The sequence below is a fragment of the Natrix helvetica genome (assembly GCF_964273705.1).
Source record: "Natrix helvetica genome assembly, chromosome: 1".
NCBI lineage: Eukaryota > Metazoa > Chordata > Lepidosauria > Squamata > Natricidae > Natrix > Natrix helvetica.
The window spans coordinates 116,824,426-116,850,314 of record NC_138548.1 but is presented as its reverse complement, the minus strand read 5'-3'; the positions used below and the strand labels follow the sequence as shown (position 1 = coordinate 116,850,314).

At 43.2% G+C, this 25,889-nt stretch overlaps 1 protein-coding gene and 1 pseudogene across 3 annotated transcripts in view; one reads left to right on the top strand and one right to left on the bottom strand.

Annotated features, from left to right (window-relative positions):
• Window positions 1–25,889, top strand: part of LOC309388850 (protein-glucosylgalactosylhydroxylysine glucosidase-like) — a 90,653-nt pseudogene that overhangs the window by 20,956 nt on the left and 43,808 nt on the right. The window lies entirely within an intron of this gene.
• Window positions 1–25,889, bottom strand: part of LOC309383865 (NACHT, LRR and PYD domains-containing protein 12-like) — a 259,601-nt gene that overhangs the window by 220,740 nt on the left and 12,972 nt on the right. For both annotated transcript variants that reach the window (XM_081936836.1, XM_081936837.1), the window contains exons 3-6: window positions 22,772–22,810; window positions 12,903–14,589; window positions 8,854–8,931; window positions 3,704–3,874 (exon numbers count right to left, since the gene is read on the bottom strand). In XM_081936836.1, coding sequence (XP_081792962.1) covers window positions 3,704–3,874; window positions 8,854–8,931; window positions 12,903–14,589; window positions 22,772–22,810 — 1,975 coding nt within the window. The remainder of the gene's footprint in view (window positions 1–3,703; window positions 3,875–8,853; window positions 8,932–12,902; window positions 14,590–22,771; window positions 22,811–25,889) is intronic.

Genomic DNA, 25,889 nt, shown 5'->3' with positions numbered 1-25,889 from the left:
TACAATTTTGATTGAACGATTCTTCACAGATTATATTTTCTAAAATGAAATTCTTTAGGTGGAATATCGCACTGTGGGTAAAGAGAAAGGAAAAATACGATATTATATTTGCATACCTGTTTGTTGTTCAGTTAAATATTTAGGTAGGAAAGAAGCAATAATAAATCTAGCACAATATGGATGATGATGTCCACTGAGAAAGAGTAAATAAATGTGTGTATTTGAAAATGTGTATTAAAAATGAGTAAGAAAATCTGCTTGACATAAATTGATTGAAACTACTTGAAGATAAAAGTTTATAAGCTATTATATAGTTTTGGGATCACTTGCTTGAGGACTGATCATGGAATTATGGTCAGTGACAATTTGGTGTCGATCTCCATTTCATATGGAGAGTCTTCGATGAGGACAGTGACTTCCAGCTTTTTGGGGCGCCTGGTGCAGATTTGTCTAACTGGGACAGTGACATTCAGCTTTCTTAGGCGTCCGGAGCGGATTAGCGTGACAGACGTGTGGTTGGCGACCCTATCATTGCTTTCTGACTGTTGTGGGTACTTCTGCCAAGCCCCTGTTTGTGGCTGTTGTGCTGTTGGTGGCTTTACGAACCTCTGGGCTGTCTGGTGGCAGTAGGGAATTCGCTGCGGCACACCTTGGCGATGTGCCCATTCTGCTCGCATCACTGGCAAGTTGCTTCATGAAAATGGCAGGATGCTTGGGCATGGTCTCCTCCACAGCTGGCACAGGGTGGAGCTTGCGAGTTGAATTTTCGTGCCAGCTTGGTGCGGCTACTGCACATGCGGTAGCTGTCGTCCTCCCTGCTTTCGGAGCTCTCAGGTTCGGTAGTCTTGTGATGTACGTGGGTACTCTTCCGCGTGTCTTGAGGTGTGCTCTGGAGCTGTAGAGTTTCCATCGATTTGCCAGCTGATTCAGATGCCCTAGCCTCATCTAGTGAGATCTGCAGAGAGAGGTTATACTTAGCAAGTAGCCTCCTCTACAGAGTAATGTCTGGCATGCTGCAAATTATGCGGTCCAAAATCAGCTCATCCAGGTCTCGGAACTCACAGTAAACTGCAGCTTTTCGGAGCGCTGCTACATACCTATTGATAGATTCGCCCTCCTTCTGGTTCCTGATGTTAAATTCATGCCGGCGAACATATTTGGATGGCTTGGGTGCATAGTGAGTCTTCAGGGTTTGTTGCAGTGCAGACCTGGACAAACTTGGAGTGGAGTTGGTTCTGAGAGGTTTTCCACTGTTTCGAACACTTCCCGGCCACAGTAACCCAGGAATATGTTCTTCTTACGGGCTTCTAGAATGCCCGTGAGATCGTTTGCTTTGAGGAAACACTCTAATCGTAACATGTACAATTCCCAGTGCTCGGTGGCTGGATCATATGGAGTTGGTGGGGCGTGCATAGCCATCCTGATTTAATCTCGTCTTCAGCGATGGTTTGCTCGATGCCACACAGCATTCTCCGGCTGGATGGCTGGAAGTACTTGCAAGATTCTGTTTGCTCTATTTGTTTGCCTAGTTGCCTTCCAATCCCACCTTCGTTGCCAGTGTTTGATCGGGTAAAGGAGCCACACAAAGGCTTTAGTAACAACAGCTCTTTATTGCAAGTCAAGTAAACATCCGGCTGAAGACGGGTCGGTCAGCATCCCCTTTTAAAGGGATCTGTCAGACCTCTTGACCAATGGGAATCGCCCTCTGTTCCCGCCGGAACAGAGGACCTTGGTGGAAATCTCTATCGGGGGGGGGGGGGTATATAATTATGTACAACCCAGCAACTTGCCTATCTGACAGGTCGCCCTTTTATAGGGAGCTGTCAGATGGGTCAATCAATCACATTCGAACTAATTTCTCACCGGAATGGCAGACCTGAGTGTTCCTGGTTACATCTCTCTCCCCTCCCTCTGGCCAGCAAGCTGTTGGGATGTCTCTGACTCACCAAAGAGTTATTCTGTTTTGTCTACAAAACTCTTCTATCACTACCCCCCTTCTCTGTGTCAGGCGGAAGTCCTGAGAAAAGAAAGGGCACTTCCAGTTCGGCTTCAGGCCTGACAAAACCTTTGCAAAAATCCTCCTGAGCGGAACTTGGGAGGGGCAGGCACATCACTTCGAAGCTCTGTTTGTACCAGCAAAGGCTTTTTGCAATGGGCTGCCAAAGCCTACAGGGACACAATCTTCATGCAGGCTTCAGCAACCTGTTGCTTTGCTGGTACAAACAGAGCTTTGGAGGGATGTGAATATCCCTATGGGCCTCCTTTCCCATCTACAAAGTGCTTGAGGAGGCCTTTGCTGATGAGAAAGGAGGCCCGGAGGCACAGGCACACCCCTCCAGGGCTCCTGTCTCATCGGCAAAACCTCCTTAAGCCCTTTGAAGCAGCGCTCCATATGTGCACAAAAACTTTTCACCCACAGATTTGGAAGCTTCAGGAGGCCATGATCTCGTGCAACTTCAGGCACCCTTCTGCTTTTGCAGAGAATGGATGCCTGTGTCCCATGAGATCAGGGCAACCAGAAGCTTCCAGTCTCTGCGAAACGTGTTTGTGTGCCAAGGCTTGAAGAAACATGATTTTGCTGCCAAAATCTCTCTTCAAATGCTTTTCCGTGCCAAGTGGACGAGATTCACCATGGCTGCCTGCTGCTCCAGAAGTGGCAGGCAGCCCGGGTAAGTCAGAGAAGCTGAGCAGCGCACCCTGCAGGAGCAGACAAAGAAACAGAGAGGCCAGAGAGGAGAGAGGTCTTCATAAGGTAAGTGACCATCAGGGCAGGATGTGGGGGAGCAATTGTGAGGAGTCCAGGGGAGGAAGAATGAGGTATCTTCGTGGTTTGGGGGAAGCCTTGGGTAGTCTGAAGAAGGTAACTTGTTCCATCACTAGGCCCCCATGGCCTTCCCCACCCTGAGATACCTCATGTACACTTAATGACCCATTTGATTAGCAAATGCATGGGCAAAAGGAGGGAGTGATCGCAGTCAAGTTATATGATTCACTCCTACAAATCCTCTGGTTACGAACGTAATTAGCAGGCTCCATTATATTCATAATTCAAGGACTACCTGTACAATCTTTAATTAATTAGCAATTACCTTGTGAGTCAATATTTATATTAAAGCAGATTCCCAAAATACTAAGCAGAAGAAATTTTCAGGGAACTTTACTGTATTAAAGGAAGCTATTAAGCAATAGAAGAGAAAGTCCAAGAAGTGATAGCAAAATGACACAATCCACTCAAATAACAAAAAGATTGCTGTAAATTTCAGATAAAAATCTTGTCATAGAGTGTAAAAAAATTAAGCTATATGAGAATTTCCAAAAAATGACCATTTATACACCTATAAATCTGCAAAGCAGAGCTGCAGATTTTTTAATCAGTAAAATTGCTGTCATATCTGCAAATTGCTTAATGAACATTTATAAATTTCTGAGCTCACCCCTAGGAACTGACCTCCTCCCTCAAATTTAGTCCCTCTGCCAGATTCTCAGCAGTTAACAGCTAAGAAAGTATCTCATATCCCCCAGAACCAACTATGATCATACCATTTTGATTATAATCACAGACAGAATTGTATCTTTGAAAACAGAAGGAACAGAAGATAATATGGTTAAATATCACAATTGTAATTATCTTTCCATGGATACTTTTCCAGAATTCAAGAGAAAGAAAAACATGCCAAACTTAAAAGTAATACTGATCACTCACTTTAGTCTTTCAATTTTGCAGTCTGGATCTTGGAGCCCCTCAAACAGCAATTCTGTTGCTCTGTCATCTATGTCCTTGAGATACAAATATAACACTTTCAATCTCTGATTGTTCTTGAAGACTTCAGCAAGATGCCTGCTGCAGGACTCTTTGAAGGACCAATTTTCCAAACTGAAAGAACAAGTAGAATGATACCTTCTGGTTAGTAGTATCACATATAAAAATAGACAATAATAATTAAAAACAAAACAAAAGCAATACGTATGGGCATATAATCAACAAATCTAAGGTATCATATGGTTAGATATACTGTAGATACTACATTAACAGTACCATATAAATAATTTATAATTTTTAACTGAAGTAAAAAAAAAAGAAAAGTCCTAGAATGCAAATATTGGATCTGGCACATTTCATGTGTGCAGTTGTAATCTAAAATGTATTCTAAATAGAGTGGAATTCTAAATCTAGTTTCCTTTTAAAATAAGAAAGTAATCTAGACAGTGAAGTATATTCCCACAATTTGATTAGCTATTTTTAATCAGAAGGGATCAAACATCATTTTCAATAAATAAATGTATAGAAATATCATAGGTTTTGACATAATCCTGGTACTTGGTATATTTCTTTAAAATGTGTCATTTAATAACCCCTAATAAAAAATAGAGTGAAATGGGATTGCAACTTTCAAAAATTGTTCCAACCTACAATGAATTATTTACCAGTACTCTTGGGCATTAAATATTGCCAGCACACATGGAAGAGGGATTATTATGTGAAGTTGTTCTGAAAATAAACCCCAGTTTGCGGGGGGGGGGGAATTAATAAAAGGACAACTTTATTTCACTGAGCATACATAAAGAAGGACAGGAGGGATTACCAAATACTTCTCAAAGAATGCAAAACAGTTACTGATGCTCAAACTCTCCAATTAAAATTAGTTGACTATTTTGATAAGTCTTCACTGACACTGGGAAAGTATAGTTCTGCATCTTTCATACACAACAGCTAGTCACAGGATTGCTTATTTACTGGTGCAGCCCTGAGCTTTCTCCTTATCCTCAAATTCAAAAATGCCTTTCAGATTTGAAACACGGAACTCAGGTGCCAATGTTGCTTTAAGGAAACAACCATCGCAAACCCCTCCCCAAGTGATGATGGGTAACTGCCCTGTGCAACTCAGGTCTAAAATATGGCTGCCAGTATGAGCTCAGAGTGAAGTCCATGGCTGTCATAGAGGCTATGAAATATGGTGTAACACCAGATTTCATCCTGAAGACCTGGAACATTCTTACTTGAGGACTTCACCATAATCAAGTAATGAAATCTGAACAATACTGCTGAAGAGCAATCATCCCCAGCCTGTCCCTACGGCGTCATGTAATGGCACAACAGAAAGAGACAATTGTTCCCTGCGAAGGTGCCATGTACAATAGTTGCTATCCCCTTCCCTAACTCAAGGGTCTTGGCCTATGGAAGAACAAAACTGGGCAAAGATATCCATGTAACCATGTGACTGTCTGCTAAGGCTGCTTTTATAGCAAACTGGGCTGGCAGTGATTACTTGGAAGGAATAGAATAGAATAGAATAGAATAGAATTCTTTATTGGCCAAGTGATCTACCTACCTACCTCCTCTCTCTCCCTACCTACCTACTGTATTTCTCCCTCTGTCTCTCTCTCTCTATCCCTCTATCTACCTACTTACCTACTCTGTCTCTCTCCCTACCTATCTACTGTTTCTCTCTCTCTCTCTCTCTCTCTCTCTCTCTCTCTATTTTTCTCTCTCTCTATCCCCCTCCCTCCCTCCCTCCCCACCTACACTCTCTCCCTACCTACCTACTGTATTTCACTATCTATATTTCTCTCTCTCCCTCTCCCTCTCCCTCTCCCTACCTACTGTATTTCTCCCTCTCTCTATCCCTCTATCTACCGACCTACCTACTCTCTCTCTTTCCCTCCCTACCTACTGTATTTCTTTCTCTCTCCCTCTCCCTCTAACTACCAACCTAGCTACCCACTCTCTCTCCCTACCTACCTACTGCATTTCTCCCTCCCTCTCTCTCTATCCCTCTATCTACCTACCTACCTACTCCCTCTCTCTCCCTCCCTCCCTCCCTACTGTATTTCTATCTATCTCTCTCCCTCTCTCTACCGTGTTTCCCCGAAAATACGACAGGGTCTTATTTTTTTTTGCCCCACGAAATATGGCCTTGGGCTAATTATCAGGGACGGCTTATTGTTTTGGGGTTGCCAGGTGGCTGCTCCCTTGCGAGCGGGCTCCTGAAGAGCCTGGCACAGCCTCGGAGTGAAGCAGCCATGAGGTGACCACATTCACGAGCAGCCACCCGGCAAATCCCCTCTCCAGCCGGGCAGAGCGCCATTCACTGACCTAGGAGGTATCACTAAGGCGCCAAGCCACGTGGTGCTCTGCCTGCCCCCCAGCTCCCACGGCTTGGCACATTGGGGATACCCCCTAGGCCAGTGCATGAAGCTCAGCCCGGCTGGAGAGGGGTATTGCGCAAGCGCTTGTTCTGCCCCCAGCCTCACTAAGCCCTTGCGCAGCTCTCCTAGGGCACCACCAACACCCACCACTGCCCGCCGACACCACGTTCTGAGCATAACTGCCAAACTCCAAAAATTGGCTGCTGAGTCTTCCAGCATCAGCCGCTCTAGGAGTGCTCTCTATGGTGGGCCGGCTGCTGGAAGACTTCTGTCCGGAAGACTCTCTGTCCGGAAGACTCTCTGTCGCCTTAGTGATAGCCCCTAGGTCAGTGAATAGCGCTCTGTCCGGCTGGAGAGGGGATTTGCCGGGCGGCTGCTCATGAGCGTGGTTACCTCATGGTTGCTTCGCCCCTGAGGCTGTGCCTGGCTCTTTGGGAGCCTGCTAGCAAGGGAGCAGCCGCCCAGCAACTCCTCCCTCCGGCCAGGCAGAATGCCACTCCTTAACCTAGCAGTATCCCGAAGACGGCAAGCAACATGAGCGCCTCCCCCCGGCTCCCACGGCTTGGCGCCTTTGGGACACCACTAGGTCAGTGAGCGGTGCTCTGCCTGGCTGGAGAGGGGGGGGTTGTCCAGGGGGTTTAAATTTGGGGGTGGGCTTATATTTTTGCCCACACGAAAAATGTGGCAAGGCATTAGTTTTGGGACAGGTCATATTTTTGGGGAAACACGGTACCTATCTACCCGCCTCTCTCCCTACCTACCTACTGTATTTCTCCCTCTGTCTCTCTCTCTATCCCTCTATCTACCTACCTATCTACCTACTCTCTTTCTCTCCTTACCTATATGTTGTATCTCTCTCTTTCTATTTCTATCTCTCTATCCCTCTATCTACATATACACTCTCTCTCCCTACTTACCTTCTCTCTCTCTCTCTCTCTCTCTCTCTTTCTATCTCTCTATCCCTCTACCTACAGACCTACATATACACTCTCTCTCCCTACCTACCTACCTACTGCATTTCTCTATCTATCTCTATTTCTCTCTCTCTCCCTTTATCTACCTACCTACTTTGTTAAAAATTTGCCTCTTCAAAACCTTGGTGCGTCTTATACTCCAGTGCCTCTTATACTCCAAAAAATACGGTATTTATTTCAAGATTGTTCTGGCTGCACCACCAGGCTAGTTGTTCAACCTCCCATCTGTATGCAGATTCATTGCGGTCTTGAATGAGACCAATCACTGTTGTATCATCTGCAAACTTCAGTATATTAACAGAGGGATCTTTTGAGATGCAGTCATCGGTGTATAGAGAGAAGAGAAGTAGAGAGAGCACACAGCCCTGGGGGGCTCCTTTGCTAATTGTACAGGTATCTGATGTGATTTTGCTCGGCCTTCAACACCATCATTTTAGAAATCCTTGTCTACAAACTGACTTAATTAGCTGTGCCTGACCATAGTTATAGATGGATCATAAGCTTTTTAACAGATAGCAAGAAGCAGGTGAAGCTAGGCAAAATCACATCAGTTACCTGTACAATTAGATAGGTGCCCCCCAGGGCTGCATGCTCTCTCCACTACTCTTTTCTCTCTATACCAATGACTGCATCTCAAAGGATCCCTCTGTTAAAGTACTGAATTTTGCAGATAATACAACAGTGATTGGTCTTATTCGAGATGATGACGAATCTGCATATAGATGGGAAGTTGAAGAACTGGCCCTGTGGTGCAGCTGGAACAATCTTGAACTGTACACATTCAAAACTGTAGAGATGGTAGTAGATTTTAAGAGAAACCCTCCTATTCTACCACCTGCTACAATCTCAGTTGACACAGTATCAACAGTAGATACTAGAGTTTCTGGGTTCCATAATCTGCCAGGATTTGAAATAGACACCTAATATTAGAACCATTATTAAAAGCACAACAAAAAATGTTCTTCAATTCAGAAAGCTCAGATTGCCCAAGGATTTGCTGATACAGTTCTACAGAGGAATAATTAAGTCTGTCATTTGTTCCTCGATAACTGTCTGGTTTGGCACAGCAGCCGAACAGGACAGGTACAGACTTCAACGGATAGTTAGGACTGCAGGAGAAAAAAGCTGCAACCAACTTGCCATCCACTGAGGACCCGTATACTGCACGAAACAGAAAGAGGGCTGAGAAAATATTTACAGACCCTCACATAATGGACATAAGCTGTTTCAAGTTTTCCTCTCAAGATGCCACTATAGGGCATTGCATACCCAAATGTCTAGACACAAAGGTAGTTTCTTCCCCTATGTCATCACTCTGCTAAATACCTAACTCCTACAGCACTTATGCCTAAAGATATGTATCCACATAGTAGCCTGTATTGCTATTATCCTTGTCATCTTCTCACCTTTCTCATCCTTGGCCAATAAAGAATTCTATTCTACCCTGTTCTGTTCTAGTCTATTTCCTTCCTGTCAATAAGAAATCCCAGTGAAAGTACTGCACCCTTCCTTGAGTTTTCCAAACTGTGTTTCCTTCTCTCCCAGTGTCAATTATAACTCTGTTCCATGGTAGGCTTCGGGAACTCCTAGTAAAGCATCTTCTATTGTTGACCATGAGAAATTGATGAGAGACTGCTGTAACAGTATATTTAGTTTAATACACAAACTTCTAATATTGTGTAGTGGTTTCATTATCAATACCATCTAAAATAAAATGCTAGCACTTTCTTACTTCAGGACTTCTAAGTTTCTCAGTTTCGTTAGTGCTTTAAAGAAGTCTTCCACGTGTCTTTCATGCAAACGCCAATCCCTAAAAGAAAAGATACAGACTTTTACTTCAGTGTTTCCAGTTACTCTACTTTGCAAATATATTCCAGACCATTTGAAAAGTAATCACAAATAAATTCATTCATATTGCAGCATGAAAAATTAGTAGTAGAAAAAGACCATTTTGTAAATGAAAAGGTCTTTGACCAACAACAGTTGGAATCTGCCCATTATAGTCAGAAGTCATGACAGCTGTGCAGTTCCCATGTGATTGTCTTACTTATAACTCCCTACCCATACTCTCCCCAAAGTGGTCATTAAATAAAGCACAGGGTGCACCATGTGCTTGCTGGGAGGCCCTGGGAGGCTTAGTGCAGGTTCTGCCATGGGCCTCGTAAAATCACTCCTGAGGAAACCCCATGCTCTGATTCCCTCCCCTCAGGCTCCTCATAGACTTAGGCCTGCTTCTCAACCTACCAGATCCCATACACTCCACCTCATCTGTCATCACAAATTGCTTACTTATATTTGTAAATCTCTTTCTAAAAGCTCTGGAGATCACATTGAGGAGATCTCCACAGCTCCACAGTGCTCCCTACTATCAGCATTCCAAATAGCTCCTCATAACAATTCAGAACTCTGAGACAAAGTCCATCAAAGTAAGAATTTATTGAAGAAGTAATATTGGCCCATCTGGGGAAAACCTGAATCTGAAACATTGTGTTTTCCCCCACCCATACTAAAACTCACATCCTGCCCTGTTCAGTGACATTCACATAACATGGCCCAATCAACCCCCTGTCTCAACTGCTGCCAAACTTTGGTCACTCCCCTCCAGGTGCCAGCAGTCTGATCTTGAGCCAGGCCTTGATCTCATGAAACAATATTGTTATGATTTACTCTTTTCGCTACTCTCCCACTGTGGCAGCCCTGTAAGATGTATCCAGGGCTGACACGTAGAGCACATTGGAGAAGAAGAGCAAACTGTTCTGTCCCAAGGCTGTGTGCTTCACTTCCGGAAGCAGATGACATTTTCAGACTGACTTCAATGAATTTTGGCCACTGCAAAATCGTGCTCACTTCTGAAAGTGGGCCATGGAGTTCAGGGATGGACCAGCTTGCTCTTCTTCTCCAATGTGATCTATGGGGTGCTGTAAAGACTGTGGAGCTCTCTGGAGAGATGGCTCTGGAGAAGAGCAAGCTGCTCCATTGCTAACCGACATGGCCTGCTTTCAGAATTGAGCACCATTCTGGACTGACCACTATTCAATTGGCCACTCTGAAAATGGTGGCCACAGCTGGGATCAAGCCACATGGCTAGTGAACAGCATGACTTTCCCTCCTTCCCTAATCCAAGTTCTGGAGCTTTGGAGCTCTTCAAAAGGTTATGGTTTCTATGGGTGATGAAAGGTGAGGAGAAGGGTGTGGGATCCAGTGGGGTGGAAAGCTATTTAAATGAAGATACAATAGCACTGGGCCTCTTCAGATCAAGCATTTATTTTAAAAAGCTTCTTCATTTTTTTAAGTTGCCTAGAACAATAATAAAGCAGTCTTTAAAAAATAAGTCTAATCATTTGAACATTCTAAAGGCATTTATAGTTATTGACTTACCTCCTTGCAGCAAACAGCTTGATTAGCACAAGAAAAAAAACCTGCCTCTGCCTCCCAGCAATTTGCCTTGTGCAGCAAACAGCAAGTTTCACTTTCAGTTTCAGAAGGGGCCTCCCAATCAACGGCTGTTTCAGACTGCAGGGATTGCTATAGCCCAGTCATGGCTAACCTTTTCGCCCTCATGTGCCAAAAGCGGAGGGAGTGCAGGAGGGGTCGGGCGCTGGCGTGCCCACACCCATAATTCTATATGTGAGACCCCCCGCTGCTTTTGGTGCATGATGAACCCATTTTTTGCCCAAGGCTTTCTAGGAGCCTGGGGATGGCGAAAATGGCATCCCCCCCACCCCGGAGGCCCTCCAGAGACTTCAGGAGGCTTCCCTGAAGTCTCTGGAGGGCGAAAAATGGCTGAATGAAGGCCAGTACGTGCATGCATGCTGGAGCTGAAGAACAACGCCTCGTGTGCCCTAACAAATGGCTCCACGTGCCACCTGTGGCATGCGTGCCATAGGTTCACCATCCTGGCTATAGCCTATTGCTGCCTCCAAAAGCCCAATTTTCTCTGTTTGCTGCAAGGAGGTAAATTGCTGGGAGGCAGAGGCCAAAGGGTGGGGGCCAGTGGGTGGGTGAGGCTACATTCAGTGTATAAGACGCACCCAAATTTTCACCCTCTGTTGGGGGGGGAAGGTGTGTCTTATACTCTGAAAAATATGGTAGTTGTAAGGGCGAATGACTGCAGGGATGTTGCAGTATTCATAACTTCAGAACGGAATTGTTAGTAACTCTTGGGGGTCCATCTTAACTGTAAACAATCTATCATAAGTCAAGAACTTATTGTATGTCTAGAGCATCTCCTGAAGGAATTAAGATTTGAAGTGGCATCCTGAATACAAAGAAAAGAAATAAGAACAGAGAATATTTCAGGCATCTCTAAGTGCAACAATACTCTGTATTAAGCACAGTCTGAGGAGAACATCAGCTCAGCCCTGTGGCTAAAGCAGAAGAGTCTGAAACCTGGAAAAAGAGCTCTTCAGCCAGCTTCATTTCCAACAGGTAACAAGCAGCTACAAAGTACAATGTGCAAATTATTCTTGTTTCTTTCTATGGGGGGGGGGAACCTACTTTGAAGCCAATCTTCACAAGAATGAAATAATTAAAAAAACTGTAAAACCATAAAGCTGTAAAAGATGGGCCTTAAATGTTAATCCTGCAGTTTATTCAGTATAACAATTTTCTCAACAAGACTAGAAAATGAGCCCTTTATCAATTCAATGCTGAAGCAGAGATATTCTCCCAGGAATTGTCTCCAAGTCACACCACTGGGAGGAATTCCTTTCCTTTCTCAATCTATACCTCTTATTTGAAATGAAAAATGGGGATAGGGTTTGAATTAAAATATCAGATAAAACTATATAGTCAATCATATTTTTAAAAAATGACTAATTTCAAAATGACCTTGTTTTAAGAGAGGAGCTTAAGAAGTTTCCAATTATTACAGAAGCACCTTTTTATGTTATCTGCCATGTAAGAGGGAAAGTTTTACATGCAATGAAACTCTCAAATGGAACATTTGAGAGTGTTGAATTAGCTCTTTTTAATTAAAGGGAGAAAGACCCTGAGTTTTACTATGGCCCAGTGAACTTCCAATCTCTTTAAAGATTGTCAGGAGTGGGCTCTGCACAAAATAATCAAGTTTTTAATTTGTTTATATAAAATTGCTACCGCCCCTAGCTCTCAATAGCAATTGCCTCTCTGATCTTGATATGAGATTAACACTTCCTGGTGATATCATTATCAGGCTCTTTAAGTTTGAGCAGGATTGATTGGTATTGGCCTCACAAAAGAACAACTGCTCATTTTAAATCATCCTCCCATCCCACCTAGCCCAAGCTATCTTTTCATTCAATTAGAATAGAGCTGGAAGGGGACCTTGGAGGTCTTCTAGTCCAGCCCCCTGCTCAACCAGGAGAACCTATACCATTTCAGACAAGTGGCTGCCCAGTCTCTTCTTAAAAACCTCCAGTTATGAAATACCCACAATTTCTGAAGGCAAGATATTCCACTAATTGTTCTCACTGTTAGGAAGTCTCTCCTTAACTCCAGGTTGCTTCTCTCCTTGATTAGTTTCCATCCATTGTTTCTTGTCCTGCCCTGAATATAAGTTGACCCTCTCTTCTTTGTGGCAGCCTCTCAAATACTGGAATACTGCTTCACTTCTAAGATCATACTTATCTTCACTTCTAAGGACTGAAAGCCATCTTTAACTTAGCTGCCCAAAGACACTTATGCATACTCCCAAGTGACATTTTTCTGGTCTATTACTATATTTGAGACAGTAAGTTATAGAAAAGTTGTGACAGGATCATAAACTAAATGAAATGTTCAACAGACTTTCAAAATACTTACTTATTTTCTGGAAAATCAAAACCTTCAACAGTGAGTTCCTTTAAATTCTGGCAGTGTTGTATACAGTAGCTGAGGATCATCAATTCCATGTCAGAGTTGCACTCATCTCTTATTTCAGTGATATCACATAGTGCTTTTTTTATAAAATTGTCATCTTGTGTCTCATATAAATAACTAAACATTTCTTTGTGCAATTGGAAATTATATCCCCCTTTTTTTAGATTATTTTTCACCCAGTCTAGCACTAATTCTTTCCTCTTAGGAGAAATTTCCCATCCAAATTCTTTTTTCAACACTCTCATTCTTTTTTCTTCACTTAAAAAACCAAAGAGGAAGTGAAATCCTACTGCAAAATCAGTCCTAAAAGATTTATGTCTTTCTAATAATATCTGCAACTTTTTATTCTGAATTTTAGAATGCTGCTCCTCTCCTTCTTCCAAGACATAAAACAAAGCAGCAAAAAACTTCTGGATGCTTAAGTGAATGAAGCTGTAGGTTTTAATACAATCAAAGTCCCTTTTGAAGATTCTCTGATTCAGAAAAAGGGGGAGGGAGTTTCCCTGATCTAAAATGTGCTTCTTGACTTCTTCCTCCATAAATTGTATTTGCCGTTTGTGGATTCCTTCTTCAGCCAAAGAGCATAAGCCTTTCACATTGGTTTGGACATCCTGTGTGGATTCTTTATGGTGAAACTTTAACAAACTGGAGAGATATAGCATATAGATTAAAGTGAGAGTGTATGATCTCTTCTGAAGATCTTGGTCTCTCTCCTGTTTCATCTCCTCTTTCATCTCCTCTTTCATCTCCTCTTTCATCACTGTGCAGATGATCCAGCTCACAAGGGGAATGACACACATGGTGAAAAGTGTATCATTTTGTTTAACTAATCTGAGAGCTTGAGTTGCTTGGTCTTTATTTTCAAAAAAATTGTAGAAATATTCTTCTCTTTCCTTTGTAGAAAATCCCAGTATCTCAAAATAACCCGGCTGCTCTAAACATTGATGGAGTTTCTCCAAAGCAGTTGGTCTTGTCGTGATTATAAGAGAGGATTTAGGAAAAAGCTTTTTTTGAAATAAACTGCTCAAAAGAATTCTCACTGGTTCCTTCTTCCAGGGATCAGTGCAAAAGTAGTTTTCAGGCTGATCAAAGGAATACTTTAATTCATCAAACCCATCAATTATGAATAGAAGCTTTTCTTCATTCTTCAGTATATTTTGAATGACATTTTTCGATTTGTGCTCCTTGAGCCATCCTTCTGAAATTATCTCTGCAATGCTACTTTTCTCTGCCTCTGCATGGAGATTCATCTTTCTACCGCAAATATAGAAAACATAATTAAATTTGTCCTGGTAAAGTTGTTGAGAAGCCCAATCAAGCATTATTTTTTTGACCATTATGGTTTTTCCAATTCCTGCAGCTCCTTGTAGTACAACAACTTGTGGAATTAATCCATGTTTATCAGGGTTAAATAATGCTTCAATACTGGTGGAAGACTCGGCTCTTTTGCTGACAATTTCATGATGATTCCTTCCCATAGCCAGAATTTCATGTTCTCTCTCCTCTTTAGATGGGTGATAATCTAGGATGATTAGCTTTGAGTATCTCTGATTGAAGAGCACATATTCACCTGGAACAGCATTAGGATCTCTCATTGTTTCAAATTTTTTTTTAATGTAGTTTCTGTATTCTAAAGAAAGAATGAATAAAATTAGAATTGTGAAAAATAAGGCTTGCACAAGACACTTAATTAAGGGTTTTATCTGTGTACCTTTCTCCTTAAGCCATCCCCATCCACCCTCTCGATTAAGGTGTTGAAGGAAGTTGTAGGATACTTCGTTAGTTGGTGTTAATCAGTACATTAAATATTTATCATTTTAAAACTCTTTTTATTCCCCACAACATTTCTCAAATGAATGCATTAAATACTAACAGGGTATATAAGGTTCTTTCTTTGGATTTTGATAGATGGATGTTTTTAAATATTACCCTCCTTGGATATAGTAAATATTCTCAGAATGCATATAATTCCCAGCATATTTCATGTTTAGGGTGGATTGTTTTTTATTCACAAAGAGAACACACACACACAAATACACACACACACACACACACACATATGAGATGATGGATTTTCCACAATGAAATATGTTCTTCAGTAAATTTCTATGGGGTTCTTCAGTTCAAACTGTCCCTTTCTACATATCCTTTTCAACATATCTTTAAAAAGATGCAGTTGTTATTAAAATAGGAGGTTTCAATTTCCCAAATTCTGATAGTTATACATACATACATACATACATACATACATACATACATACATGGCATTTTCGTTATTTAGATTTCCTTCAGAATATGATGGATTACTAGATAATCCCTATCACTATTACATCAAACTCAATATCATGTCTTCTCATATCCAGAAAATTGCATTTTGATCCCCTTTCATATGTTAAATCAATGAAATGCAATAATCAGGATGTCAGGTCCCTGTCAGAATGCTGTCCTTCTGAAGAGTGGGGGAGGCTTTGTGGGTTGAATGTTTTGCATGCTTTCACTTTTGATGGTTGGGATTTTGGGGGGAAAGGAGAAAGGACCATCTGCAGAGGCATCTCAGCTGGTTCCAGCCAGGAATTCAAGGTCACAGTGATCCTAGGACGACCTCATCTCACCATCCAGCCTCAGAGTTTTCAAAACAGTTTTGCAGAATTTTAATGGCTACTAATGGACATGGGGCTTTGGGGTGGGGGTGGATGGGAAAAGTTAGCCTAGCGCTTCATACATTAATTTCAGACTTCGCCTAACTTCTCTGCAATCACTTCTTCTCAGTAAAAGTTCCTTTTCAAATGCAAACTGTTTCAACCGTCTTGCTTTCTTGAGAAGGTAGCTGAGGCAGATCGTTACATTGGGTGAAGTCTGCAAAGTGGTCAACTTGGAGAGGAACCTACCCTACCATGGGGACTGTGCAAATGATGTCAACACAAAACAGTGATCAAGAAGAAACCAAATTCTGGGGCAAAGCCTCTGCCAAGCCTCAATCAGGCGTGAACTCTACAGGATGGACAGAAGAAGCTGCCAGTATAGGTCAGACTCAGCCAAGAGTAGATGGCCTGTAATTGTTGGCAAGAAGGACAACTGGGAAAGAAGAACAGAAGGAGTGACCTTTACCCAAAGCAGTCTCCAGCAGGGATGGAGAGAGGAGATGGAAGTGCTGGAGGATGAGGAGGAGGAAGGTGATATGAAAGTCCTTCCCTGGGCATGAAATCTGATGGAAACTCTCAACAATTGGGGTTTTTCCTTGCACATGTGTGCAGAGCCTGGCAAGCAAGTGTGGAGATCACTGCAGAGGACAAAAAGAAAACAGAGGTACTGTTTGCAAAGTTTGAAGCATACTGCAACCCGAGAAAAAACTCCACAGCGCAGAGAAAATTGTTTTATGAGAGAAACCAGCGTGGAGGTGAATCTGTGGATGAATGGGTGACCCAGCTGTGCTTGCTTGCCAAAGTCTGTGCTTTTTATGATGCTGGAGATGTGATTAAAGACCGTATTCTGATGGGCAGTAAGTTTAAGGAAATTCAGGAAAAACTGCTGCAGGAAGAAGACTTAAATCTTGAGAAAGCCATAAGGATCGCCAGAGCATATGAAATATCAAGAAAGGACATGCAGATACTGGAAGGAACACAGCACCAGATCAATGCTATAGAAACTCAAAGCAGTAGATATGGTCAAGAAAGGGCACACAAAGGAACAAAAGGCACCTATGGCACTGGAGCAAGTAACAGAGAAGCAGCTTGTGGATATTGTGGAAATATGTACTACAAAAACAGTGTCTGTCCTGCAAGGGGGCAAATATGTAACAAATGCAAGAAAAGAGGACACTTTGCCAGGGTGTGTAAACTGTCTTTGCAAACCGGAAGGCCACAAATACGGGCTGTACATGCCACAGAGGACAATGATGACAATGCAGGGTCTGACTCGGACTGCTCCCTGATATATCTTGCAGTGATACAGAAAGCACATCACTCTGCAGATGAAGCCAAGGTAACATTACAGATAGGGGCTAACAAAACTCCAATCACATTCAAAATAGATACTGGAGCACAAGTAAATTGTGTGCCAAGCCACATATGTCTGGAACACCTAAGGAATGAATCCCCCTTAGAGACTCTGGACCTACCGAAATTAATGGGATATGGTGGTGAAAAGCTGAAAGTAATGGGTCGCTGTCATGTAAAATGTGCCTACAAGGGATCTGAAAGGGTTTTACAATTGTTTGTGATAGAAACGCAAACCCCAGCCGTGCTAGGTCTCAAAACAAGTAAAGAAATTGGACTTGTGAAGATCATAATGACTGTGGATGGTGGGCATAGAGGTCTGACGGAAGCTGATATTAAACGTGAATACTGTGATCTATTCAAGGGCCTGGGTGTCTCCCAGGCATAAGCCACATACATATTAAAGAGGGTGCACAGCCTGTCATCCATGCCCCAAGGAAAATACCTCTAACTCTTGTGGATAAAGTTAGACAGGAACTCACTAAGATGTAGAAGTTGGGAGTAGTAAAGAAGGTCACTGAACCATCGGAATGGGTCAGTTCTATGGTTGTGGTGGTGAAGAAGAACACAGGTGCAATTCACATATGCATTGACCCACGTGATTTGAACTAAGTTATAATGAGAGAACACTACAAACTCCCCACCATGGAGGACATAGCACACAAGCTAGTAGGAGCAACAGTGTTCAGTGTATTAGATGCCCAGTCTAATTACTGACAATTGCGTCTTGATGAAGCCAGCAGTTACCTCACTACTTTCAACTCCCCTGTGGGTCGATGGCACTTCACAAGGGTGCCCTTCGGCATAGCGTCGGCACAGGAGATATTTCAAAAGAAATCACACAAACTGATTGCTGGTCTACAGGGTGTTGAAGTAATAGTTGATGATTTGTTGGTCTATGGAAAGGATCAAGTAGAGCATGACAGAAACCTTACTGCTTTGCTCAATCGATGTCGTGAGAGAAATCTTAAACTCAATCCAAATAAAATGCAAATTGGGGTAGGAGAAGTGACATACTTTGGACACCTACTAACCAAAGAGGGCTTGAAGCCTGATCCAAAGAAGATTACAGCAGTTCTTAACATGAAGGCCCCAGCCTCCAGAAAGGAACTGGAGACATCATTGGGCATTTTCAACTATCTATCTAAATTCTCTAAGGGCCTCGCTCAACAGACAGCACCGTTACATGCATTGCTGCAGAAGGATGCCATTTGGTGTGGGGATGTGAACATGGAAAGGACTTTGACAAAGTGAAGAAACTGATCACTAAACATCCAGGGCCAATACTGAAATACTTCGATGGAAATTCTGACACTGTGCTTGAAGTGGATGCATCCCAGTTTGGGTTAGGTGCTGTACTGACTCAACAAGGACATCCTGTGGCATATGCTTCACGTGCACTGACCACAACACAAGCTAATTAGGCTCAAATTGAGAAAGAGATGCTGGCCATTGTGAATGGTGTGAGAAATGTCATCAGTACATATATGGCCGCCCAGTAGTTGTAGAAACTGACCACAAGCCGTTGGAGTACATACTACAAAAACCGCTAGCTTTTACACCTCCACGTTTGCAGCGAATGGTTATGAAATTACAGCAGTATGATCTCACAGTGAAGTATAAGCCTGGGAAGGAAATTCCAATGGCAGATTGCCTGTCAAGGGTGTTTCCAGAAGGACATGAAGCCAGGGATGAACCTGAGTTGGAAGTACTACAGTACTAGTGAACATGCCAATATCAGATGTACGGCTGGAGAAAATAAGACAAGACACCAAACAGGACAAAGTACTAGAGAAACTAACTCGTGTCATGTGCAATGGCTGGCCAAAAAAATGCAAGAAGTTATGTCCTGAGCTGCAGGAATTCCGGCCTGTGAAAGATGAACTATTCATTCATGAGGATATCATATTAATGGGCCTCATCTGGACTCTGATATTGAGACACTTGTAAAGAAGTGTGACACCTACCAGACATTTCAAAAAAATAATGCGAAAGAACCTCTTACATCGTGGAATGCTCCTTCACGGGCATGGCAGAGACTGGCTACAGATATTTTTCATTTTGAAGACATTCACTACCTGATGTTAGTAGACTACTACAGCAAATACTTTGAACTATTGCAGCTGGGAAGTCTAAAAGCGTCAACAGCCATATTGGCTTTTAAGACAATACTTTCAAGACATGGAGTGTGTGAAGAACTTGTGTCTGACAATGGGCCACAATTCGCATGTGCTGAGTTCCAGTGCTTCCTGCGTGAATGGAGAATCAAGCACAAACCCACAAGCCCTTATCACCCACAGGCCAATGACCTAGCAGAGAAGTATGTTGGCATAGCCAAATCCATTGTACAGAAAGCACAATCATCAGGGCAGGATGTGTATTTAGGCCTATTAAACTATCGTGCAACACCCATTGAGAGTTTATGCTCACCGGCGCAGCTGCTAATGGGGAGAACACTGAGGATTCCAGTGCCTACTGCTCCGCATAAATTGCAGCCTCGTTCCATCCCACATGAGCGGGTAACAGCTCAGAGGAACATAAATATGAGAAAGCAAAAACTGATAAATCTACCAAGCCTCTTCGTCCACTGTGTGCTGGGCAAGCTGTGAGACACAGAGTCACTGGGTGAACATGGAAACCTGCTCGAATTGTCAGAGAAGGCAATTCACCAAAATCCTATGTAGTTGAAACCGAATGTGGACAGCAATTGAGAAGAAACAGGTATCATCTTCGTCCAGACACTGCTGCTGATATTGCGTTGGAAGAAGTAAACAACAAGGAAAATGAAGCGCAAGCGCATGATGGCATAGAATTCCCGAACACGGATATACAGCCTACTGAGGACACCAAGGATAATGTAAGCATATCAGCATGTGACAATGCCGGGACTGACTGACAACCTGACAGCAATTTTACTGATGATCAGACAGCGGTAACTTTCTCTTGCTATGGTCGAGCTATTAAACCAAAAATATGGAAAGATTTTGTAACATATTAGATGTTTTACACTTAAGAAGGGAGATGTAATGACGTGTATGTTTTATGTTATATTTCAAGTTCAATTGTTATGCCTAGCTCTTTAAGAAGGTTAGGAAACAGTTAACTTTTTAATGATGTCATCTAGGGCAGAAGGTAGTTTCTAAGATGGCTGCCGCTGAATAAAGACTAGCCTCTAGTTCAAGCTCCTTGCTATCTGCCTTTATATTATGCCAAGTCATCACAGAGACCACATCAGAAATGTGAGGCAAGAGTGCAGACCAACAGCAGAGTACACAGAGGCATTTCAGGACCTGGCCTGTCACCTCAACTGGCCAGAGGACATCCTCATGAGTTGCTTCAAAGATGGGCTGAACGATGACCTGCATATTGTGTGTGTTGTGAGGGTGGCCCCTGCTCGCCTCCACAACTGGTGCGTACTGGTTGAGGAGGTGGAGATCGACCAAACCCAAAAGAATTATTGTAGCAGCAAGGCATGGAAGAGGTTACTCCTGGAAACAAAGAGAGAAGCCATCAAACCCCAAGCCCAGCCACAGAACCTGACAGAGATTTGGATAATGACCTCTTGGTAAGTGACCTCATTGCACCCGTAACTATGCCCATAGAATTACACCTCCCAGGAACCAGACAGAAAGACTCATTCAGAGTACTTCTAGACTTGGGGTGCATCAGGTGCTTAGTAAGCCCAGTTCTGGTGAAGAAAATGGGGATTCATCTAAGGACTCTAAAAACCTGATTGCATTTTGTCATCTGGTGGTGGGGGGCATTCCTGCCACATTTGCCACTGAACACTTAGAGATACAGATGGTACCCACTCAGAGACTTAAACTCCATAGTCTCCCTGGGAATGGAGAGGCCTCTGGTCCTGGTACTGTCCTTGGTTGAAAGAGTGGAACCCATGCATGGACTGGAGGGTTTATCGACATTCCCGCCAGGCAGAAAGCCCTAGTACAATCAAGAATGTGGGACTAAGAGAGTTCTTCACCAAGAGGTGGAAGCCACAATGCAAAGGAAACTTCTCCCGGCTATCCCAAGGGAGTTTCAGGACCTGAGGGAGATGTTTAGTGAAAAGAGTTTGGACGAACTTCCCCCATATCAGCCTACAGACTGTCCTATCAAAATTCTCCCAGGGGCTAAATTGCTGAAACCAAAGCTCTACACAATGACTCCCAGGGAATTAGATGAGCTCCATGCATTCATTGACAAAAACCTAGCTCAGGGTTTTATCCAACCAGCCAGACACAGAGTGGATGGTCCAGTCCTATTTAGGGAGAAAAAAGGACTGATCTTTGTGCCTCTGTGTTTTATTACAGAGGTCTGAACATGGTCTGTGTGGAAAATATGCACTCTCTATCCCTCATGAAGGATATGTTGACCCATTTGGCGAAGAGGAAATTTTTTTACAAAGTTGGACTTGAGGGAACTACTGCATTACAATCAGAGAAGAAGAAGAGAGGAAAATTGATTTCAAATGCCTGCTGAGATATTTCCAGTTTAGGGTGCTAAACTGACTTCTGGTTTGCTCGGAGGGTCGTTTTGAGTGCTCCAGAGGCTCCTGAAGGTCCCTGAAGCCTTTGGAGCGCTTAAAATGACCCTCCAAGCAAAGCGACTTCCAGTTTGCTCGGAGAGTCATTTTGACTGCTCCAGAGGCTTCAGAGAAGCCTCCTGGAGGTCCCTGAAGCCTCTGTAGGGCCTCTGGGGGGGTGGGGGAGGCTATTTTCGCCCTCCCCAGGCTCCTATGAAGTCTCTGGGGGGCATTACATTATGGGTGTGGCACGCCCGCACACGACGCCCCTGCACTCCCCCACTTATAGCACGCCAGCCAAAAAAGGTTCACCATCACTGGGCTATGGCAATCCCTGCAGCCTGAAACAGCAGATCATCAGGAGGCCAATCCAATCGACAATCAGCTGCTTGTGCTAATCAGGCTGTGCTGAAATTGAAACTGAAACATGCTGTTTGCTGCAAGGAGGCAAATTGCTGGGAGGTAGAGGCAGATTTTTTTTTTCTTGTGCTAATCAGCCTAAACTGAAACTGAAACAGACTGTTTGCTACAAGGAGGCAAATTGCTGGGAGGCAGAGACAGATTCTTTTTTCTTGTTTTCCTCCCAAAAAACTAGGTATGTCTTATACTTCGAAGCATCTTATACTCCCAAAAATATGGTACATTTTTGCAAAGTCTTAATATTATTATATTTGAAATAGAGGTTATTATATGCCTCAGACAGATGTTGGTTTTAACTTTTGGTGATGGCTATATTCTTTTGAGCTATTTCATGGAAATTGTGGCTGGACAACAAAAATGGATTCTCTCTGCCATTCTTAGCAGTAGGAGACTTTTTGTTTAAGATTAAAAAGGAACATTTATCGATTAGCCAATGGACAGAAGATTTCATGTTACTTATAAATTCTGAATAAAGTATGTACAAACAGAAATTATGAATGGACAATTATAATGTAATACTAGAAACCTCTGCCTTATTGGGTAATCATTTTAGATATTTCCTCATCCAAACAGAAAAAGAGACTGACAAGGGAGAGAGAGAGAAAATACCAATGGGGCCAAACTTTCTGCTGGCTTCCCCACTGAGTTTCCTTTTGGGAAGCTGGCAGGAAGTATTGGAATCCTTCCTTCCTTTCTTCCTTTCTTCCTCCCTTCCTCCCTCCCTCCCTTTTTCCCATGGTCAGCACCACAAAGCCTCCTGGAGTTTTCCCCATTCACAATACTTTGCATAGATGGGGAAGGAGAGGGGAGGAACTGCTCATGCTGAATTAGTTTTAAACATAATTCAATGACCCTTTGAATGATTCCTGCCTTACCTGATAAATCTGGAAGTTGGTGAGCATCAACACCTGCAACTAAAGATGGATTAGAATTAGTGAAATACATTTATATTATAAATATTATAAATTATAAAATTGGTAAGTCAAAGTTTTTTTAAAAAAATAAGTAAACGTGTGGGTTTATAACTTCTATGAATGAATAGCAATAGCAATAGCAATATCACTTAGACTCATATACCACTTCACAGTGCTTTATGAGTGTCTTTAAGTGGTTTACAGAGTCAGCATATTGTCCCCAGTGGTGGGATTCAGTCAGTTCGCACCACTTCAGGAGAACCAGTTGTTAACTTTCTGAGCAGTTTAGTGAACTGTTCCTGGAAGAAATCATTAGGGCAGAGAACTGGTTGTTAAATTATTTGAATCCCACCACTGATTGACCCCAACAATCTGCGTCCTCATTTTACTGATCTCGGAAGAATGAAAAGCTGAGTCAACCTTGAGTTGGTGAGAATCAAACTGCTGAACTGCAGGTAGCCTGCAGAACTGCATTCTAACCACTGTGCCACCAGGGGTCTTAACATTATATACATTATAAATGGTCTACATTTATAATGTATATTAGGTTTCTTATAATTTCTATGCCTTTCTATACATTTATTTTCCTCTTTCTCCTTTTTCTTTTTCTGATGGACTTGAATGGCCCACAATGGTGAAAATTATAATAGCTGGCTGTGCCCTTGCCCTCTCTCCCACCTCTGGGTTGCTTGGAAGAAGAACTGCCACTCAACTCTTTCCTAAGACACTACTAAGCCAAAGGGATATTATGATCAATAGTATCAAAGCCATCCGGAAATCAAGCAAGGCCAGATCAAATATATTACTCATATCCTGGGCCCATCCATAAATGCAGTCAATACCATCTCTGTGCTAGGTATCTACCTGAAACGCAAGTGGAAAGAATCTAGGTAATTGTTTCTTCCTGTGTTCTTCAAATGATCTTCATCTCCTTTTGAGCAGGTGGAATCATCCCCTCCACAGGGGTGGGTTTCAAATTTTTTTACCACTAGTTCTGTGGGCATGGCTAGGTGGGGGGGATATGATTGAGTGGGCGTGGCCACCTTGACGTCACTCATGCATTCACAGTCACATGCCCCCCACCTAGCCACGCCCACAGAACCATGAAAATTTCTGTTTTGCCAGCTGGGAAACTGGCAAAGAACCCTCAGTTTCCCTGCTGCCACGGCTCTCAGAGGAACAAGCGGAAGAAGGAAGAAAGTGCTTCAGGAGATCAGGCACCAGGCGGATGTCCCGGGGCTGCTGCACATGTCCACTGCCTGCCCTCCTGGAGCACTTTCTTCCTTCTCTCACTGCCCGTTAATGCTGCTATGGTTGATTCGGCTGGGGGAACGGGCCCCTGAAGGCAGTGTATGCTCTGCCACTGCTGTTGCCACAGTTGTCAAGTGCAGGAGATCTCCCCAGCGCAGCGCAGTTCTGGGACAGCGAGATATTCTTTCTTTCACCGCTACGGGGGCATGGCCAGGCTGCCATCGCTACCAGTCCAGTATGCCAGATTTTCACTACCTCTTCTGGTGTACCAGACCGTACCAGAGGAACCCACCTCTGATCCCCTCCCATCAAAAATCATTTCCCATCTCTTGGGTTCAACTACATGTGGTCCCCTGGGAGGCCTTAATTAACCATGGATATAAAAGAGGGCAGGATTCAAGTCCCCAAGTAGATCAGCCACTTTCTCAAGGCCAACTGGCTCAAACGCCTGGACAAATTGCCTTGTGCCATCTGCAGTGTGTGACTGACAATGTGATAGAATTTGTTGAAGAATCCACATGCACCAGCAGCTGAATGAAGTTTTGAATGAAGCAGAAAAGTAGCACATTATAGAGCTTGAAGTGAGATTATCAATAAGGAAATATAAATAATTTGGTTATTTTTATTCAGCAAAGTTTTCCTTGTCAGGAAGGAGAAAAATTAATTTGCTTTTGTTGCCTCCTATTAAAGTAGAGCTGAGCTGTCTCCTGACTCTTGAGCTCCCTCTTGCCCCATTCCTCTAGGAAAGCAAGATGTGAACCTGAGTGCTCACTGCCTATTTCAGCAATGAGGATCCCATAATTCCTTCTGCAATAATCACATTTCCATCCCAAATTATTTTCCATGTGTGGATGGTGGGGGTAGAAATCCCTGAACTCCCAATAGTGAGGGCTTTGTGGTGTGTGGTGAGTGTAACCCACATTACAAGCCTCTACCATTTATTCTCCAAGTAGGTCTTAAATTTGGGGAAACTTGCACACCATCTTCATCACGTCATCAAGCTCCCAATTTGGATAACAATTCCTTTGTTGTTTCCAATTATGTATATATTTCTTTCAGGCATTAGAGTCTTAAAGCTGACTGAGATTTGTTGCCACCACTAAGTTTCCTCTGCCAACTCAGTACCACCATTTCTTCACAGGGAATCTGAAAATTCACTTTCGGGATTACTTGTTGCAGGCGCTGGATGGACAGCTGGGTGAGTTAGCCGATGAGTGAGCAAATGGGCTGTCAGAGGGGAGCAACAATGGGAGGGCACTGGATGGAGAGCAGGCATGAGGGCGAGCAAGCGGGCTTCAGAGGGTGGCAGCGGTAGGTTGGCTCCGCCCTGAACACTGAACTGGCAGTTCAGCTGCAGCAAAGGAAGGGATGAGGGTGGGGAGGAAGTGGCAGTGGGGGCTTTCTTATTTGACACTCCCCGCTAGTGCCTCTGCACCTTGGGCTACGCCAGTTGGGGAGCGAGTGAACAGATATTCAGCGGGCACATAGCAGCAGCACTGAGTGGGGTACTTTCCATTTTGACCCTCTTACTACTCCTGTTCTGGACCAAATGGGCAGCTTGGCTGTGGTGGTGTGGGGGCAGTGGGCTTCTGCCACTCAGAAAGTTTTTAAAGTGCCACGGCCCTGCCAGTTTCTTTCTATGCTGCAGCTTTGCCAGGTTTTTTTTACAGCGATACACCTCTGCACCTCTGCACGTTTTTTTAAAGCACTGTGTTTCTGCCATTTTTTGCTATGCTATGGCTCTGCAAGACTTTTTTTTTAAGTACTGCTGCCACATTGCAAGGTTTTTTGTATATGGATGGAAGTGTTGTAAATAAAATATGGCAGA